Source organism: Mauremys reevesii, linkage group 11, assembly GCF_016161935.1.
Source record: "Mauremys reevesii isolate NIE-2019 linkage group 11, ASM1616193v1, whole genome shotgun sequence".
NCBI classification, from domain to species: Eukaryota; Metazoa; Chordata; order Testudines; family Geoemydidae; genus Mauremys; species Mauremys reevesii.
The window spans coordinates 582,835-602,784 of record NC_052633.1 but is presented as its reverse complement, the minus strand read 5'-3'; the positions used below and the strand labels follow the sequence as shown (position 1 = coordinate 602,784).

At 43.7% G+C, this 19,950-nt stretch overlaps 1 protein-coding gene across 4 annotated transcripts in view; it reads right to left on the bottom strand.

Annotated features, from left to right (window-relative positions):
* DIP2A (disco interacting protein 2 homolog A) overlaps positions 1-19,950 on the bottom strand; it is a 186,903-nt gene that overhangs the window by 7,979 nt on the left and 158,974 nt on the right. For all 4 annotated transcript variants that reach the window (XM_039494216.1, XM_039494217.1, XM_039494219.1 and 1 more), the window contains 7 exons: positions 16,595-16,763; positions 14,522-14,692; positions 9,785-9,846; positions 8,411-8,468; positions 7,239-7,313; positions 6,318-6,492; positions 2,303-2,426 (listed from right to left, as the gene is read on the bottom strand). In XM_039494216.1, coding sequence (XP_039350150.1) covers positions 2,303-2,426; positions 6,318-6,492; positions 7,239-7,313; positions 8,411-8,468; positions 9,785-9,846; positions 14,522-14,692; positions 16,595-16,763 — 834 coding nt within the window. The remainder of the gene's footprint in view (positions 1-2,302; positions 2,427-6,317; positions 6,493-7,238; positions 7,314-8,410; positions 8,469-9,784; positions 9,847-14,521; positions 14,693-16,594; positions 16,764-19,950) is intronic.

Sequence of the window (19,950 nt, the reverse complement as noted above, 5' to 3'; positions counted from 1 at the left end):
CCTGTAGCTGGCCCATGCCAGCCAACTTGGGCTTGTAGAGCTCGGGCTGCGGGGCTGTTTTGTTGCTGTGGAGACTTCTGGGCTCAGACTGGAGCCAGGGTCTAGGACCCTGTGAGGTGGGAGGAGCCCAGAACTCGGGTCTCCAGTCCAGCCTGGAAGTCTACACAACTCTGGTTGCAGGGCTGTTTCATTGTTGGCTGGTATGGGCCAGTCACAGGTTTTTCCTTGCTGTGTAGACATATCCTATGGTTCCACCAGGAGCTCTTTAGTGACCTGAAAATCAAAATGGAATCCTACAGAAAGTGGAAACTTGGACAAATTGCTCAAGACGAGTACAAGAGAACAGCATAAACACGTAGGGACAAAATCCAGAAGGGTGAGGCATGAAAGGAGTTACACCTAGCAAGGGACATAAAAGGCAATAAGAAGTTGTTCCTGAAATACATGAGGAGCAAAAGAAAGATAAGGGAAAGTGCAGGTCCTCCACTCGGCAGGGAAGGAGAGCTAATAACTGATGACGTGAAGAAAGCTGAGGGGTTTAATGCCTATTTTGCTTCAGTTTTCACTGAAAATGTTAATGGTGACCAGCTACTTAACACAATTAATATTAACAACAAGGAAAGGAACACGAGCCAACATAGGGAAAGAGCAGGTTAAAGAATATTAGATAAGTGAGATGTATTCAAGGCTGAAGCAATCTCAGAACTGTTAATAATTATCTTTGAGAACTCCTGCAGGTCCCAGAACACTGGAGGCGGGCTAACACAGTACTTATCTTTAAAAAGGGGGAACAGAGAGAACCCAAGGAATTACAGACCAGTCAGCCTAATTTTGAAACCTGGAAAGTTACTGGAACACATTAAGCAGCAATCAATTCGTATGTCCTGGAGTACAATGGGATTATCAGGAATTGCCAGAATGGATTTGTCAAAAACAAATCATGTCAAACCAATCTGATTTCCTTGGATTACGGACCCAGTGGACAGGGGGAAGCAGTAGCTGTGATACATCTTGATTTACTAAGGCTTTTTGACACAATCCCACATGACATTCTCACCAGCAAACTAGGGAAACGTGGTGTAGATGAAATTACTATCAAGTGGATACACAACTGGTTGAAAGACTGTACTCCGTGAGTAGTTATGAAGGATTCGCTGTCAAACTGGGAGGGTGTATTTATTGGGGTCCCACAGGGATCAGTTCTGGGTCTGGTACTATTCAATATTTTCATTAATGACTTGGATAATGGGAGTGGAGTATATGCTTATAAAATCTGCAGTTTACACCAAGATGGGAGGCACTGCACGCACTTTGGAGGACAGGACTAGAATTCTAAATGACCGTGACAAATTGGAGAATTGGCCTGAAATCAACAAAATGAAATTCAGTAAAAACAGGTGGAAAGCACTTCACTCAAGAAGGAAAAATCAAATGCACAACTACAAAATGGGAACTACCTGGCTAGGCGGTCGTACTCCTGAAAAGGATCTGGTAGTTATAGTGGATCACAAATTGAATATGACTCAGTAATGTGATACAGATGAGAAAAAGGCTAATACAATTATGGGGAGTATTAGGAGTATCGTATGTAAGACAAGAGGTAATTGTGCTGTTCTACTCAGCAGTGGTGAGGCCTCAGGTGGAGTAGTGTCCCCAATTCTGGGTGCCACATTAAGGAAAGATGTGGAGAAATAGGGAAGAGTCCAGAAGAGAGCAACAAAAATGATAAAAGGCTTGGAGGAAAGGTTAAAAAAAGCATGGTTGGTCTTCAGAAAATATGAGGGCTGTTATAAAGAGGACAGGGATCAATTGTTTCATCCATGTTCACTGAAGGTAGTACAAGAAATAATGGGCTTAAATCAGCAGCAAGGGAGATTTAGGTTAGATATTACGGAAAGCTTGCTAACTATAAGGGTAATTAAAGCATTGGAAGGTTTTAAAAACAGGTTGGAGTAACACCTGTCGGGGATGGTCGAGGTTTACTCGGCCCTGCCCCAGCGCAGGGGGCGGGATTTGATGACTTCTCAAGGTCCCTTCCAGCCCTGCAGTTCTACGATTGTAACTGCTCTCTGCAGGCCTACATTTTTGTTTTCACTCCTAGCTAACTGGTGTAACAAGCAATTTTTTTTTTTTATTTCTGTCAGACAAAAGTATAAACCAATAAGGTGGGTGAGAGGGCTCCTGGCAAGTTACCTATGGAGCATTCTCGGTTGCAAAATCTGGGCTTTGATGCTTTAAAAAAAGAAAAGAACACAAAGAAAAATGTCTTAACGGAAAATGTATATAGCTCTGAACCTCTTACCATTCAGCAATACTTTTGTGAGCTCTGATCACAGAGGTCTCAATATCAATGGGATGATACCTCATTCCTCTCAGCTCCAGTGTTTCATCCAAGGAGCCTACCACATACAGGGCATCATGCCTCTCTGGAAACGGTGAAGACATTGAGGTTATCAATAAATGTGAAAAACAGAGAGTCTCAAATTCACATGCATGTACATTAATCATCTGGCCTAACGTTTTCATGGCCCATTTCCTAGGAGGAAAAGCGGCATGTAATAGATAGGATGCTCTGCCATTTGGGAGAACTGTGTTTAGGAGCCAGCTCACTGCTCCTCTTAGTGACTCAAGATGATATCTGCTGAACTGTATAGGAGTTACCCATTGATAAAAGCGTGACCTGGCAGACCAGGTCGGATCAGGGCCGGCTGACCAGGTCAGTGTATTAAGGTCACTTCACTTGTGTGTTAGTATAGATCAAAGTGTTAAATGTATGTGTATCCAGATGTTTAACCTTCATAAAAACTAATGGAATGGAATGATACTTGTATTGTTTTTACTTATCTGTTCCTGTCAGAATGTAATAGCAAATATTTACACGGTAAATACCCTTGTAACTCAATTACCCATCAAAGAAATCTTGTGAAATGCTAATGAAGGACTTAAGGACTTTAACACAAAATGCTACTGTCAAAGCAAGTGGCCATCACGTATATGGTCGGAGGTAAAAAAGGACAGTTACCTGTTCCGTAACTGGCGTTCTTTGAGATGTGTTGCTCATGTGTATGCCACAGTAGGTTCCTCAGTGGGATCTAAACTTGGTGTTATCCCGTCTCACGGGGCCCCGGTACGAACCCCTGGCCACATACTCATGGTCTCACCTTTCATGGAAGGTAGCCTTCCTCGTGGCTATGTCAGCCCGATGGGTCTCGGAGCTCAGGGCCCTGACCTGTGACCCCCACACAGGGTCTTTCACAAGGACAAGGTGCAGCTCCGCCCACATCCTGCATTCCTCCCTGAGGTGGTCTCCGCCTTTCACGTGGGTCAGGACATCTTCCTGCCTGTCCTCTGCCCCAAACCTCATGCTTCTAACGAGGAACGCCGCCTCCATACGCTCGATGTGTGCAGGGCGCTCGCTTTTTATCTGGATCGGACTAAGCCGTCCCGCAGGTCCTCACAACTCTGGTGCTTCAGCCGAGCACATGAAGGGTCAACCAATCTCCACCCAGAGGCTTTCCCGGTGGATTACATCATGCATCCACACATGCTACGACCTAGCAGGGGTTCCCTCACCACCTATCGTGAGGGTGCACTCGACAAGGGCTTAGGCCTCGTCAGCAGCCTTTGTGGCCCACGTCCTTATCCAGGACATCTGTAGAGCCGCTACCTGGTCCTCAGTACACACGTTCACGTCACACTATGCGATTGTCTCGCAAGCCAGGGATGACGCTGGTTTTGGTAGGGCTGTGCTTCAGCCAGGGAATCTGAACTCCTACCCACCTCCATCAGACACAGCTTGCAATCACCTACTGTGGAATACACACGAGCAAGCACTTGAAGAAGAAAGGACAGTTACCTGTTCCATAACTGGCGTTCTTCGAGATGTGTTGCTCATGACTCTTCCACATCCCGCCCTCCTTCCCCTTTGTCGGAGTTGGTCCGGCAAGAAGGAACTGAGGGTGAGGGGAGTGCACGGCTCCCCTTATAGTGCGCTATAGAGGCGCCACTCCAGGGGTCGCAGCGGGGCTCCCCCACTCCGGGTACTGCTATGGGAAAAACTTCCAGCACCGGTGCACGTGGTGCGCACGCACCTACTGTGGAATACACATGAGCAAGCACTCGAAGAAGTTTAAGTGCATTTCTCACCCATCTTCAACACAGGAAAAAGGCACGTGGGTGGTGACATTGTCAGCTTGCTGTGTGTGTGAAGATACTGTAAATATAGATTCAAAGAAAGATCCTCAATCTCTGGACTATCTTGGACAGGGAAGTGCACCAGATGCAAAGTGGAGATCTCCAGAGTTATTCCGGGTACCCTGAAAGAAGTTTTGGGAGAGACTGGCAGTTCATGACATCTCTGCCACCATTTGGAGTTACAAACTGTGACACACCTGTTAATATATTTTACCTGCTTTACTCTTTCAATAACTCATTTCCTTTTCCTAGCTAATAAACCTTCAGTTGGTTTACTATAGAACTGGCTGCCAGCATTGTCTTTGGTGTAAGGTCTGGAATACCAATTGATCTGGGGTGAAGGACTGGTCTCTTAGGACTGGGAGAAACCTGCTGTGGTGCGATTTTTGTCTGGGTGGCTAAGGGGACTGTCTGTGACTCCACAGTAAGACTGGTACAGTGATCCAGGAGTTCACATTTGTTATTGGCTTGGTGAAATTAATTATAGAACATACCGCCAGTTTCAGATGTCTGCCCTTGTTTACGGACAGCCTGCCCTGAGACAGCCCTCACGGTTGTGAGCCACTCCGAAGAGCATGACAACAGGTACCAGATGTTGAATGAGACTTATCAGAGTCACACTATTTTCTAAATTGGACCAGCTACATTGGGGTTAGTGTAGCAGGCTTTCACCTCTGGAGAACAGGGAAAATGTTCCTACTTGTGCACGGTCCAGAAGCACCAGGTAATTTGGTATAAGTAGAAATCTCAGGATGAGGACTGGAACATGAGTTATCCACAGGTGAAGAATGCGGTGCCTGGCAGAGCTGACTGGAGTAGCATGTAATACCCATCAGATATGCCAGTGCTATTAGTCTCACAATTTCAATTCCAAAATAAAAAGGAAGATGGTCACATTGTTAAAATAGTACATTGGGCAGAGGCATTACCTATTTTGCCTGATTATTCAGAATCATTACATTCAATGAACATGTGCACATTAAGGGAATTCCTCCCTGAATTCCTGGGAAATTGAGTATTTCTTATTTCTCACTGAAGTCAATCAGCATCTTACAGGATAGGGGCCTTAATTTTCTACAGACTATTGACATTTCTCTCCCCCTCCCCTGTGCTGAGTGGCTGTTTGTTTCACTCTCCTCCTCCCCCTTCATCAGTCTCTCCACCTCGGCTTCACTCCACATTTGCGGCTTCACCCCCATGGGTGGTGGGTGAACCATGGGCTTGGGAAGGCTAGTCCCCGCCCTGGCCTGCCCCTTTTGCCTGAGGCCCCGCCCCTTCCACCCTCCTTCCCCCGCCAAAGATCAGAGGGCCCCGGGCTGCCCAAGCACCTCCAGTCCTGGACAGCTTGCGACCACCCCAGTTCTGCAGCACTGGGTGGCGCACGGCAACCCCTCCAGTCCCGGAGCGCCAGGCAGGCGGCCCCACCACCAAGGGCCCCCCAGCGCTGGGTGGCCCCAGCCACCCCAAGTCCTGGCTGCAGGTCAGCCACCACCCTAGCTTCAGCAGGCTTCCCGGAAGAGGAGCAGCCTGCCTGGGCTGGAGCCAACTAGTGGCTGGCGAGCAGGAGGGGGCCTTGGGACAGAATATGGGTGGAGCCATGTGGGGGGCAGAGCTTCCCCTGCCTAGGCTACGCGCCGCCCATTTTCACTCCACATTTGCTCCTTCTCCCCTGTACTGTCCCATGCAGCCAGTCCCTTCCCTTTTCTTTCCACTTCGCTGATCCCCTCCTAAGTAAACCCACTGGAGGGGGCGGGGGGGGGGGAAGGGAACCCTGTGAAACTAACATGACCTTTGCTGCCATCAGATTGTTCTCTCTTCTGGTGTGTTCTACCCCTTCCCTCACCCTATGTCTGTCCTGTCTAGTTAGCCAACGTTGTCTCATTATTTCCTTCCATTTGTCCATCTGTCTGTACCCATCTTATACTCCGACTGTAAGCTTCCCGGGGCACTGTGTTTGTACAGCACCTAGCACAATGGGGCCTGGTCCATGCTCCTAGGTGCTACCGTAATACAAGTACATAATAATACAGACTTGCTCTTTGCTTGCTCAGCTACATGAGGTGTTACAAACAAATGCCCCTGTACGTTAGATGACACTACCAAGACCTGTTTTCCCATCTCACCTCCACTGGCATCAGTAAGTTCTGTTCTGCGCAGGAAGCCCAGGTACCCAGTCCGTGCCCATACTGTCTGTGTGTCTCCAAAACTCAGCCGAGCGCTAAAGTGGTCAGCGTGCAGTGCCTCTTCACCATAGACTGTGTAATAACCAGTAGCATTGTGTGGACTACTCACCCAAATCTAGGACATAAAACGTACCATGAGGGACCCACGGCATTATACACAGACACGGTTATTTTGCCATAATTAGACAGAAGAATTTCCTGATGCAGTAAAAATCTGTCATACTGATAATCTTGGTGCCCAAGAACTGCCAAGAATGATCTTTAAAGAGAATAAACTTCCAGTGCACATAACATTAAAAGCAGTAGAAAGACAGCATCTTCAGTGCATGCAACTAAAAATACATTTCAGAGGCCTGAAGAGCTCACTTAAATCGATCTCTTTCAGTCTGGTGCTTGGGAAAGAATCTCTTAACAGGCTTCTTCCATCAAAAAGGCCTGTCGGTTTCAGTGAGCCCCACTGTATGTAATATCACACAAAGCTTTGTTTGTTTGTAAAATAGGGATCTGTATAAAATCAGGAAATACCTCCCTCTATTAAACCAATCCTCTGCACTGATGGGGGCAGGCAATGCTAAAGAAATGGTGGGACAGTTATTTTACCACCCATGGCTTCTAATTAGATATGGGTCAGTAAGCGAGGACTACCTCAGAGTTCAGAATGGAGGATGAGACAGGAATCTGCTTAGGCATGTCGATATTGTACTTGGTTTTGTTATAAAGTTTCAGCTATCCTGGTTTACTCATCTCTTTGGACTGACAAAGTGATATTTCTATCCCGCTACCAATCAGGCAGACATTTATTTTTAAAATAAATATAATGTCATTACAAGTATAGTGACTACATGGGCATCAAACCTTTACCTCTCCCAAATGTGAATCTCCGAGAGGTCCCTTAGTTTCAGTGTGTGCTATAATAACCTTTACGCCAGGCAGAATCTGCAACAGGAAACAAATATTGCAATGTTAAAGTCATGTTCATTTTTTAAACTCACCTCTCCCAGTGAACTCAATGGTTCAATACTTTGACTAGAGATTAATTCTAGGCTCTCTCACTCCCCTTGTTCTCTATAAAGTGTGATTGTAAAGGTGTGCGAGGTTTCTTTAACCCTAGATAAGTGGATGAGCGTCTGTGCTGTGTCTCTACCGTTCTTGGGGCAGAGGCTAGGTGGCTGTAAGCCAGCACTCTAGTACCCTGATTCTGGGCTGCTCCAGGAGCCGATGCAGTCCCGGGGCGGGGAGGCTAAGTAAAGGCAGGATCTCCAGAATCGTATGGAGGGTAAAGGGGCTGGGGTGAGAATCTCACATGGTGGCTTCAAATTAAAAATCCATTCACTGTATGATTCAATCCCCATCCCATGCTTTTAACTTTAAAACCATGGAACTGATTTATTTAAACTTGGTTTGTTTCTTAGATCTCATGGAATGTACAAATCAAGCAAAGTTTGAACAAAAGCAATTCAGTGATTTGGGCTGTTTGGTCATATTATTGATCAGGACATATGCAAACAACATTTCTAATACGTAGTTAATCCATTACACTGAAAAGGACAACTGGGTAGATCATACCCACCCACATGGTCAAACCACCAGTCCTTTCCAGATGGGAGGATTTACTGTGGCGAGGAAGCCAATTATTATTTTGCCACACACAGAAAACAACAGATGAGCCGATTATACTTCAACTTCCAGAAAAAAAATTACCTCAGGACTGAGATTAAGCACGGAATATTTTAGCCAAAAACAATGTTTGCTGGAACATGTAAGGGGGAAAAGAAAAGAGGAAGGGTTTACAATGGAAGCTGGAACACAAGTGTAGCAATACTGTGCCCAAGTTACGCTCCTGAAGCTTGCCTTTTAACTTGGCTAAAACAACTATTTATTTTTATTTCCGGGGGCTCTATTTCTATGGCATGAAGTTCACCTCTCAACTTAGAAAAACATATTTAACTCCCCAGGCAATTTATGAGGAAGCTATATCCGAGCAAAGAAGCTGAACACTCAGAAAAGCTTTACAACAAAAGCCATCCACTTACCTTTCCAGACTCCATCAACGGCAAGCTGTGGGGAGAACCCCGCTCCACCAAACGTACCCTGGAAAGGTAAATGGAAAATGCTTTTGCTCAGTGAAGATTTATTTGTGGTCTCACAGCGACACTTTAAAAATAGGCAAGTGGGTTTACATTTATTCTCTACTAATAATTGTTTTCCTTTTCTTGACCTACATTGTCTGCTGACGCCTATGCTCAGCTGCCCATGACGGTGCTCACTGACTGGGAGCTGGCAGTTAGTGAACCCCAGCGGTGACCACAACACCTCTCTATTGTCCTGGCCTTCTAGGAGTGCCCCAAAACACCAAAAACTCACTTCAAAAGCAATGCTAGAAATTCACAGCAATTGCATTCGCAACTGTTTCAGCTAGATTCCAAAGTGCCAAGGGCACCAAATGCCAAACTACAAGGTCTCTTTTCCAGTCAGATCCCGTTGACGTCATTTTGCTCAGATGAGGACACTGGCATCTACTGACTACAACCATTCCAGCCTCACCTCACTAAACAAAGCAGCAGCTCTCAGCTTCCTGTAGCGGTGGTGGGCTCCACAGATCTGGCCAGCTAAAAACTTCATCTACAGTTGAAACATCATCTTTGTTGAAACTCTCATGACCAAATTCAGGGATGATATAAATGATAGTGCACATTAAATGTCAAGAAGAATTTAGCAAGCAAACTGGCAAACCAGGATGGAAGTAAATGCCATTGTAGCATAACCTGCACTGACTTGGCCTTCAGTAAATGTGCATATATGTGCCAAGAGGCCAAGAGCCGGGTGTAGCAGGAAAAACAACAGAAGGGCATAAAGAAAACAGCCCCTCGCCTGCTCCCCACAGACACTATTTTATACTGCACCAGCCCCAATTCCAGGGGCCAAATTCAGTCCTGAGGCAAACAGGCACCACTCCCATTGCCTGAAATAAGACTCCTCTCTTTATCCCACGGGCTGAATTTGGTCTTAACAGACTGACATCTCTTTGCAAGTCTATATCCGGCTCTATGATAGTATGACAGTGTGTACCCTAGAAATGAACTAGACAAGGGGAGATTAAGTTACTGCAATTTAAGTTGCTTGCTCAAATACTGAGCTGGCTGAAATTAGGACTGCAAATACTGTTACATAATATTTTGACTGATCTAAACACTAAGATTTGTTTTAGTGCACAGAAATTAGAGATGATGCAAGAGGGCAGAACAAGCGGTGGGAAAGGGAGGTTGGGACACTTCCAGGGTGGAGGGGCTGTGGGCAGAGAGATGAGGAGCTGACAAGCACCTTTCAGCATAAAGCACAATGCAGTGAGGATGAACAGACTTGTCTGCAGTGCTTCAGGGGTTAGTGCTGTGTATTATCACCCGTACCTGTCATGTCGAAGCGCTCTCATGTCTACGTAGACTGTTGTTGGATCTGGTCCTGCAGTTCCCTAAGAACAAAGGGGGGGGGGGTGAGAGAAGAGATGACAATTTTAACATAAACCAAAAAATCTTGTTTCTGTTTTTCAAATCACTCCCTATATATTCCTCTATGTCTTTCACTGACACACAGTGTTGTCTCTGGTATACTGTGAGTACAGTAAAGAGCTCTTCCTACGACCAATTCCCATCATGCAGCTTTGATTTTTCATACAATCAGCAAGTAAAACAGAGAAGTAGCTCATATATGCATGGAAACTTTTGAAGGCACCAAATTTTATTTTGGTACTAATACATTCTTCTAAAACAGGATCATGTACTATGCTTCAAGTATATAAGACGACCCTATGCAGGCATAACCCCATTCTCTACACTCAATTTCTATATCCAATGATACGATCCTAGAAAGAACAAAACTCAATCAATATGTACAATCAGTCAGGCTATAACATCTTTTCTTAACTACTGAAAGTTTACAGAGTGCTCGGGGAGAGAGGTTATTCTTTGCTGGAGTTACGAAGTGCCACCTTGTGAGCAATTTTGATAAGTGGTTTCTAGACCTAAAAGCAAACCTGAGTCTCAGTGGATGAACCACGCAAGGCACCATTTAATTCCAATAGTGCTTAAACTTGGAGCAGTTTATAAGTTTATGCTCCAATAAACTGAAAATTAGACAACTCCCCAGGTGTTTCCCTCCTCCACATCCCACACAGGGCAACACAGCGTGGCATTAGGGGTCTGTCTACACTTCAGCTGGGAGGTGAGATTCCCAGCCTGGGTAGACACACTCATGCTAGCTCTGCTGTGGACGTGGTAGCACTGCTTGCGGGCTTGGACTCAGGCAGCCAGCCCATGTCACAATGTCCACACTGCTATTTTTGGCATGCTAGCTCAAGCAGAGCTGGCATGAGTCTGTCTACCCGGGCTGGGAATCATACCCACCCTAGTATGGACCAGGATCCATAAGAAGACACCAGTTTGTAATCTGCTCAAGATTACAGGGCTGGAACAGTAACCAGCGGTTTCCTTAGAATAACATGCCTTAGTGCTTTGTAATAATGTTGATAAAAATCTTGGGTGTTTTCTGTAACGACAATGCTGCTCTTTAGCTGGGTTAAGAATGTGAGCTCCAGCGCTGGGAATGAATCACTAAACACTTCCTGTAAAAACCTGGGCTCAATACAGAGACCTCTGCTTGTTTAACAACAGGAATTCTTGTACTTCAGCTAGAAGTGGCCTCTGCAAGCAAAATACAATTTTTTTAAAATGAAAAACTCATTTGACTAGTTTCAAGTGAACTCCCTTAAGCGGGTACATTCACAGCGTATGCACGGAGAAAGAAGGACTTTAGGACGTTACAAGCACACACATGCATCACTATACCTGTTCAGCCAGCCTGCCCAGCCTGTTTGGCTGACAGAGGGACCACAAACAGAAGGGACAGAGGCCAGCAAAGTGTGAGAAACAGAGAAAAGAAAAATACAAACAAAGAGGCACAGGAGACATGAGATACACACAATAGAACGGGAACAAAAAGTCATAGTATCTTAGAACAAAAAACGGAATTTCCATTTCAGATTTTCTTTAAACCATTAATTGGGAAACATGCCCAAATCTCACAAAGCACTGACCCTGCATGCTTACTGCTATCCCCCCCCCCATTTAAAAGTACTTATTTAATGTTCTTTATGGCATCAAAGGGGACTTTTAAATCAGTCTGTTAAGATAGGAAGATGTTATGTATTATTTCCATACCAAACTGTACCAAGTATAATTGGCTGGGACAGCACTGATATGCACTTAAATAGAACATTGCAGAATGGGAATGTTTTGGGTTGTGGGGTTTTCGGGGGGAGAGGAGAGGAACAACTTAAAAATCTTTTCAATAAAAGTGGACAGCAGTCAGCAAGTGCATGTTGGGTGAACTTTTCACTGACCGTTCTGCTCAATTCTTGACAGTTTTCTTGAAGTAATTTAGAAATAGGAATTGTTTACATTTGTGGAGTAGTATAGGAGCTTAGGGGTTAGTCCATTGCCATAAAATAGACATTTCCATAGAAAAAAACATGGACTCAGACAATCTTTAGTCTCCCGCTACTTGTGACTTCAGCAAACAGATCTCTTCATAAAGGATGGCTCTGTGAGGGTATGGATTTCCAGAGGTCCTTCTCCTTATTTTGCTTGCTAATATCTGATGTGCCTTTATTTTCAGTTGTAGGGGAAACGCTTAACGGGCCCAAATTAATCTTTCCCATTCTTACTTTGTCATTACAGTTGTTGCCCAAGACTTTAAAAAAAAAAAAAAAGGGTGCCTAAAGTTGGGCTCCTAAATCCTTATTTAGGCACTTAAAAAAACCTTCTACCCAATCACATTTCTACACACTCCACTCTTGATTTTATGTACATCTCGAGTCTTACTCTGGGATTTTCAAACATACACAACACACGTTTGCGTCCATGTGTGTGGGTAACTTATCTATTTATTCTCCCATGTAATGAGTTCATTAAATTACTTTATTTACACCTATTTTACCTTTGAATTTAGATCTTTTAATTAATCTTCCTTCATCTGTGCAAAAAAAAAGACTGTGTAGCTCTTTTAACGTGCAATTATACCTGGCACAGCATATTCAAAAGCAGGGGTTCGCAAACTTTTGTATTGGTGACCCCTTACACACAGCAAGCCTCTGAGTGCGACCCCCCACCCCCATAAATTAAAAACACTTTTTTAGAAATTTAACACTATTGAAAATGCTGGAGGCAAAGCGGGGTTTAGGGTGGAGGCTGACAGCTCGTGACCCCTCATGTAACAACCTCATGACCCCCTGAGGGGTCCCGACCCCCAGTTTGAGAACCTCTGTTGAAAAGGTTTGAGGTTCTCAGCCGCAGAGTAAGGGATATCATGCATGGCCCATTCTGAAGCTGAAGTCTGTTAAGAGGAAATGCTATTGGCACAAAATACAAGAACTGGAGTCTTGTCAGTTATCTCTGAGGGATTTAACACTACAACTTCAAATGCAGCATTACTACTAGGTGCTCTCCTTATGTGGTATTGCTGCTACTATATTGATAAATCATTTCTTCTGTGGGTTGTCATCTGTCTAGCGCCTATCCGAGAAATGTATTAATACAGGATGCAAAGTGTGTAACACAAAGTTGCACTTCTAAATTCATTGGGATTATAACATCTATTTGCAAGGATGAATTACAAGAGACCCTGCACATAAGGTTAGAGATACAGCATGGAGAGAAGGAGAAAAGGCGTTTGAAAAGCTGTCAGCTACAAAAATCACTAGACTACAAATGTGTGTCATAAACCATTTAAAAAAAACCCTTTCACTTCTGAACAAGTCAAATAAAGGTATTCTTCTAGGGGTAAGATTCATGCAACTTTTGCTAAGGATTATTTTCTCTCCTCTCGTGGGAGCACCTAGGGTGATAACATTCAAAGATGCTCCCAAGGGAAACAGGCCTTCTTTCCTCTAGTGGTAGCAGGCCCCAAAAGGAATTAACAGCCTGTAGCTGACATTTTAGGAAGGTGTAGTAACAACTTGTACAGAACTTCAGTCTTTGACTATCTGACATCCAATGTACATTCACTTTCTGACTGCAAAGGATTTACAACTTAAGGCCCCAAACCTGTGAACAGTTATACACGTGCTTAACATTATGCATGTTCCCATGTATGTAAAGTTAAGCATGTGCGTATATCTTTGGAGAAAGGGGGCCTAACACCTGACAGATTCACTGAAACTTGCCTTTATCAAAACAGAGTTAACGTAGTCAGTCATCATATAGGGGTATCTACCACTTTACTAGCCTATAACCCTTCATAGCTACATGATGTTCTGTAAGAACACGCACTACCCTTTTTGGTGAGAGGGAGCTCCACATCTATGTGGTTTAACAGAACTAGATTTAAGTCTGGTTCAGTTAGCCAAAAAAATGTAGTTGTGACTGAAGTACCAAATAATCAAAACAAGACACCAATCAATGCTATCCTCTCCACTCCATGAATGCTGGGCTGTGCATTTTAAAAGCATAGCCGTTATGCCTCTGATTATACTTTTTACTAGAAAAAGTCAGTGTGGCACATTCAAAGACAACAAATACTTTGCCCAGAAAAACATACCATAAGCAAGACGGCATGCAAAGAAAATTGTAGAGCTTGTCAACATAACAGCTTCTTTAACATGGAATTTCTTATCTGAAGAACTCTCCAATTTGTTCCATATATACATAAGCCAGTATCAAAATGCAAAGTTTCAATCATAATCCCACAGAGCTATAATGATATTGCTTGGAATATTTATGCTGCACAGCCATAGCAACTTACATATTTATCTCAGTACTGTTCATTCACAGCTGACAATGGCACAGTACACTTTTTTGCATTGGTTAAAAGCTAACTCAGTTGGCCATCCATCACTACAGAAGGGCAAGATGTCATATACTCAAAGTTCCCCATTCCAGCCATGCAAAAAAACCTTCAAACAAAAAAAACAACCTTCAAAATTTATGTCAGTGATTTAGTAGTAGGAAGGCACGCAGGGAGTGGGGGGCTTAGAACAAATCACCGATAAAATTCAATAGAAAAAATCTATTCAGGACACAGCTGTATGTGATTTTCTAATCAATTTCTCTGATATGCATTAGCTGAAGGGAAGGATTATAATCCGATCTCACCTGCAAGCAAATAGCTACGTTGACCCTGCAGCCAAATGTGGTGCTCACTGACCGTGCAGAGAGGCCCAGGTCTTTGAATAATTTAGAGAAGGACTGTGTTAGTGCAATCCTTGGTCTCTCCTCTGCCACCACCATACATGTTCGTACACAGGACAGGTTAACTCCTTTCATCTGTTGGAGAGGGTGTTTGAAAAAAGACAGGGAGAAAACACAATACCTCATAACACAGAAATTAGCAATTTCAGGAGACTCCTACTTTTGCAGTGAGATTAAGGGATAGACTGACTTTAGAAATGCCAGGAAAGATTGGGTCTATTGCAAGAGGGAGCTAGGAAATGTAATACATACTACTAATATATATTTATGCTTAAAATATAATATCTAATCAATAACCTCTCCCCTCTTTGTTTTTAAAGGTATTACAATGAGACTACCTAGCAAAGGGAAGTCTACTACTGTCAGCCAGGTTAATGGTAATGATTTTTTGGCATAAGCAGCCAGAATGAACGAAGATAGTAACCAACTACAACAGGTCCCCACTTTTGGGTCTTTGCTTCTGCACGTTTCCAGCATAGGAAAAGTCCCGAACTACAATTCTGAGTAGTAAAATCACTGCTTCAGTGGGAGCTCTCCTGCTGCTGAAATATACCCGAGTTCCTTTTCAATCAAATTATGGGTCTCAATACAGAAATCTTCCCCTCAAACACAGAAGGGAAAAAGGGTGCTGTAGATGAACATGGAACTACAGTATAATTACCACCTTTAGAGAAAAGGATTGAGAGATAAAACATTTATTTTTCCCTTACAATACAAAATAATGGATCTCTTATTGTATACTAAAAACCACCAGAGATCTTGCCAAGCAAAAAATATGCAACTATAAATGGTTAACCAGTGCATTAAGTGCAAGATGAGTTCTGCTAACAGGTAACCATTGGAAATACAGTGGGTGATTTATTTGGGACACTGCTCAAATTGATGTGTTGGTGTAACTTGCAACAAAAATTTGGATTGATTTTCAAGGGCCTGTGTGTCCACCCAAACTGATACTTTTGTACACTGAGCCCAAGGAAAAGGATTTTTAGGAGTGTGAGGATTGACTAAGGTGAAATTCTGACAGCATCTTGGAATTTGGGACGTATAAGACGACTGTAGGGCTCTATTGCCTGATTTTTCATATGCTGACTCTGTCACCAACTTCCATATTTGAAAAATTGAGATCACCTAGCTCAGGTGGCTCAAAAAGAGAGGTTTTGTCAGCTGAGTGTAAGTACAGTGTTATTCCATGGCACAGGCACCTCAGAAGCGGGAACAGGATGGGAGTCTTTAAAAAACAATAAGCCGTTAATGAACCAGCTCACTCCAGGTTGCACAAGCTGCCATACTTTCTATATGCTCACTGGATGCTGAAACTGCTGCCCAATGAATCTAAAGGGAAGAGGTCTGTAAACCAGACAAACTATAAAATGTTATTAGTCGGCATGGGATATACACAGAGCTTCACAAAAGTGGCATCACACCAAAAATCCATGTTACTTGTAACTGACGGGAAGTTGCAGGATTCAACTGGTAAACTTTTGTTCTTGCCAAGTCCCAAAATTTAGAGCTATGTTCTGGGTACAGTTTATTATGTCCATTCTGGTCTTTGTGTGTCAACAGCTAATGGGAAGCTTAATGGTTCAGAACTTTTGGTGTGGAGAATTCTGACACAGGAAACGAAGGGATTGACAAGTGGGTGGCAGGATTTTTTATTTGTTGGCTTTCATTTTTTTCCAGAAAGAACGAGTTCACTGAACCTGCTGAGTATTTCCCTCAACATTTCAAAACTAAAAATACCTTGTTACTTGAAATCAAGCATGGAAACACCAAATCCAAAATGAATTTTTTTTTTCTGAAATTTGTGAGCAAGTGACAACTTCCTGCAATTTCAACTACAGCATTTGCCAAGAAGCAAAGCATAATCAGAGGCTTTCAGAGATTCTGCGAAGGAGCTCATTTTTCAGCTACAACAAACTAAAAACATTAGAGAGAGATACTTGTACGTTAGCATACACAGAAATGAAGTCCACTTACCCGAAGAACGTCAGTCTGTGTTCCCAGGCCTTTGGTGCACATCTCCATGACGGAGTAAGAACAGAAGGTGACCCGCACTTTGTACTGACTGACAGCAGACAACCACAAAGACACATTGCTCTCCAGTTCAAGAGGAGGGACCAAAATAGACTGGTGTCCTGCATATACACTATCCGCCACCCGAGAGAGAGAAACACACAGATAACATACACTTCAGCTATGCTGAGCAGGCACCATGCCAAAAGCGGGGAGGCATGGAAAGAACAAGATAAAACAGACCAATAGCAGAGCTTAGTACCCAGAGCTGCTGTTTAAAACTCGGGCAACCCTCCATAAGAAGCAAGCGTCCAGGCATAGCACTGGGGTCTGCAGAGCGATGGCTTGGGTCAGAGCTAAGGGAAACCTGTCCTCTAATATAATGAAGTGATTTTCATTTATACAAGCCAAAGAAAGTGATCCAAAGTGTAAACAGGGATTAAACTTCCGGGAGAGTTTACGCACCTTCAGTAAGTCATACCGAAGGGCTGAGGACACGTGGACTCTCACCTTGGGCACTTTGTCTGCTCCTGGACCCCTCAAATGCAAGATCCCATATTGTCCCTCACCCACTTTCAAAGGGAGCCCTCCACTACCTTCCCAGGCTCCCCACAGAACCTCCAAGTTAAAGCCATCCAAAGAGGCACCCCGCAATTGGGTGGTCAGCCTCAGCCTCACTGCTCCGCTGTTGTCCACATCCCACCTCTTCCTCAGCAAGAGATCTGCTCTGGGCTCCATCTCACTAGTCTCCGTTGCTGGCATAAACCACCTCCCACACTGCTTATTGGGCAGAGGGAGAGGAGAGATGTAGCAGCTGGTGGAGGCTGTTCTCCCAGAGGAGCCATTGGGCAGTCCATGAAGCAGGAATACAGGGCAGGAGGGGACTCAACCCAGCCTCTCCCTCATGAGTATAAACCACCCACCCCATAGAGGTCACAGAAATGAGTCTATTCCCAGGTTAAATCCATCAGGGAACTGGCCATTTTCCTCACAGTTAATACCAGCGTAAGAGAAAAACAAACCAGCATGGTAAATTTGCCTTCAGTGGATGGTTTTATATATACACACAAGCTACATGAAAAAAATTAGTGTTATACACAAAATATTTTTCTGATTGTAGGACAAAAGGCAAGAGATAAAGAAATCATTCAAACTTCACTGACAAAACAAGAAAGGTAGCCAACAAACGCTGCCTGCTAAATGTATTTCAGAATGAGACAACAAATAAGGAGGAGTCCTTTTGAGGAAGACTTGAACTTATTTTTATGATGTTGAAAAACTAACGAGAGAAGCAATGTCAGTTTAAACATTTCACTAGACAGCATGTGTTAAAAAAACGTGCATTCTGGCAATTAACAATAAAATTCTCTATTGATAATTTAACAAATAATTGCAGCACATCATGGATCCAGAATGAGACACAACAGAGAGGTTGAGGAACTCATCAAGATTTTACAACCAGCCATATTTGTACTCACCATGCATGTACCACATACATTAAATAGATACCCTCTGATTTTCCCTTGACAGAAAAGTCAAAGATCTCTATCTGATGAGATACATGGCAGGGTACTAAGACCTGAGGTTATAAAATACCAATGCTAGCCTATTACAAAAAGGGTTTTGTCACTACCTACCCACAGAAGATTTTGGTACTACTGTTCCCACAGTAGTTACTATTCCTCATAAATACAACTACCTTTCACATATTTGTTAGATAAATGTATACTGTTGTTAGAGAATCAGTCTTGCAGAAAATGCACTAAGCAGTTCCTAATGGGTCAACTGGATCTTTGACTGACTGTAGATCCAGTCACCTTTCAATGTCAATGAAAATTTTATTGTGTTCTCCCCAGCAGGTGCCCTGGATCTGTCAGCTTCTAACGAACAGAGTCTATGTTCATATCAAAGATTTTAATTTAGAATCTGGTTAACAGTTAGCAGATAGGAATGGGAAGCAAGAGAGAGTTTGAATTACTTTCAATTTTATTTTTTTAATATAGTTTGTTAATTTTGAAATGGCAGATGTATGTCTATGTGATGTTACATTGGTAAATACGGTCTGAAATCAATTAGTGTCCAGGAAAAAAGGAACAACCCTTTCAGTGGTGCACTGAAAACCAGGCTCAGAGGAGTATGGTTGGGAGTGTTCCAGCTTCTCCAGCGTGTGACCATTCCGTGGGTGACCATGTTCCCTGCCAGGCTTGCCCCTTCAGAAACTTTTGGCTTGTCAGTGGCCAGTACTACAAATAGGTTTGGGTTTTTAAATAGCCCCCCTGTATTGTGTTTCTGGATCAATTCTGTACTCCAAATAGATACAGTAAAAAACCATGATGCTGCATTCAGAGAGAACAACCTAGCACTCTATGCACAGTCAGTAAAGGCAAGGCTTATGTAACATTTAGACAGAAAGCACCTCATATGTAATTTCCCTTCCTTAAAAAAACACACACCAGTAAACAACAGATTGTCTGATTTTATTTAACTGTATTTTGATACAATGCTTTTTTTCCCCCCTTGCTGAAACTATAAGATGTTCTCAAGATTTAAATTGAATTTATTCTCCCCCCTCGCCCTCTCTCAGCCCCGCCTGCCCCCCCCCACCCTCTCAGCCCCCCCCCTCCCGGCTCCCTCCTCAGCCCCCCCCCCCCCCCCCCCCCTCTCCTCCCCCCCCCCCCCCCCCCCCCTCCTCACTATTCCCCCACTATTTTTTCCCCATCTAAAATGTAGGGTGCCTGAATTATTGCAATGGTCTCGATTTTCGATCTTTGTTTAAATAAACCTCTTGTATTGCATTTATATATTTATTCATTAACCATCTAAAAAGTGAAAGCATTCCACAGCAGAGGGCTAATCATACCCAACCAAATACAAAGTAATTAGTTTAACTCAATTAAAATGAATGAGGTAATGAGAAAGGAACAATTGTACAACAGTACTGGATGTGCTGAATTTTAGTGATTTTACGACCTGATCCAAACACTTCCCCTTGCATTTTAGGAAATGTTAAATTGCTTGCTTCTAATCACATTGTTATTTATTACTGTATAATGCCAATCTGGTGTTGGGTGCTTTATGTACATGGATCGAGTTAGGGCCCCTGCCTCAAAGAGACACTTTTGGAGAGGTTTATTTGATCTAGATCAGCGGTTTTCAACCCACAGGCCACATGCTGCACAATTAGCACACAGCTGCGGCCCAGCTGTGTGCTAAAGGCCGCTGGGCCACATGGGGTCCGGGTTCCCGGCTGCCTGGCACAATGAGGTCGGGGCTGCCGGCCAGCCCTTCAGAGGGTCTGGGCTGCTGTCAGGCAGGGCTGC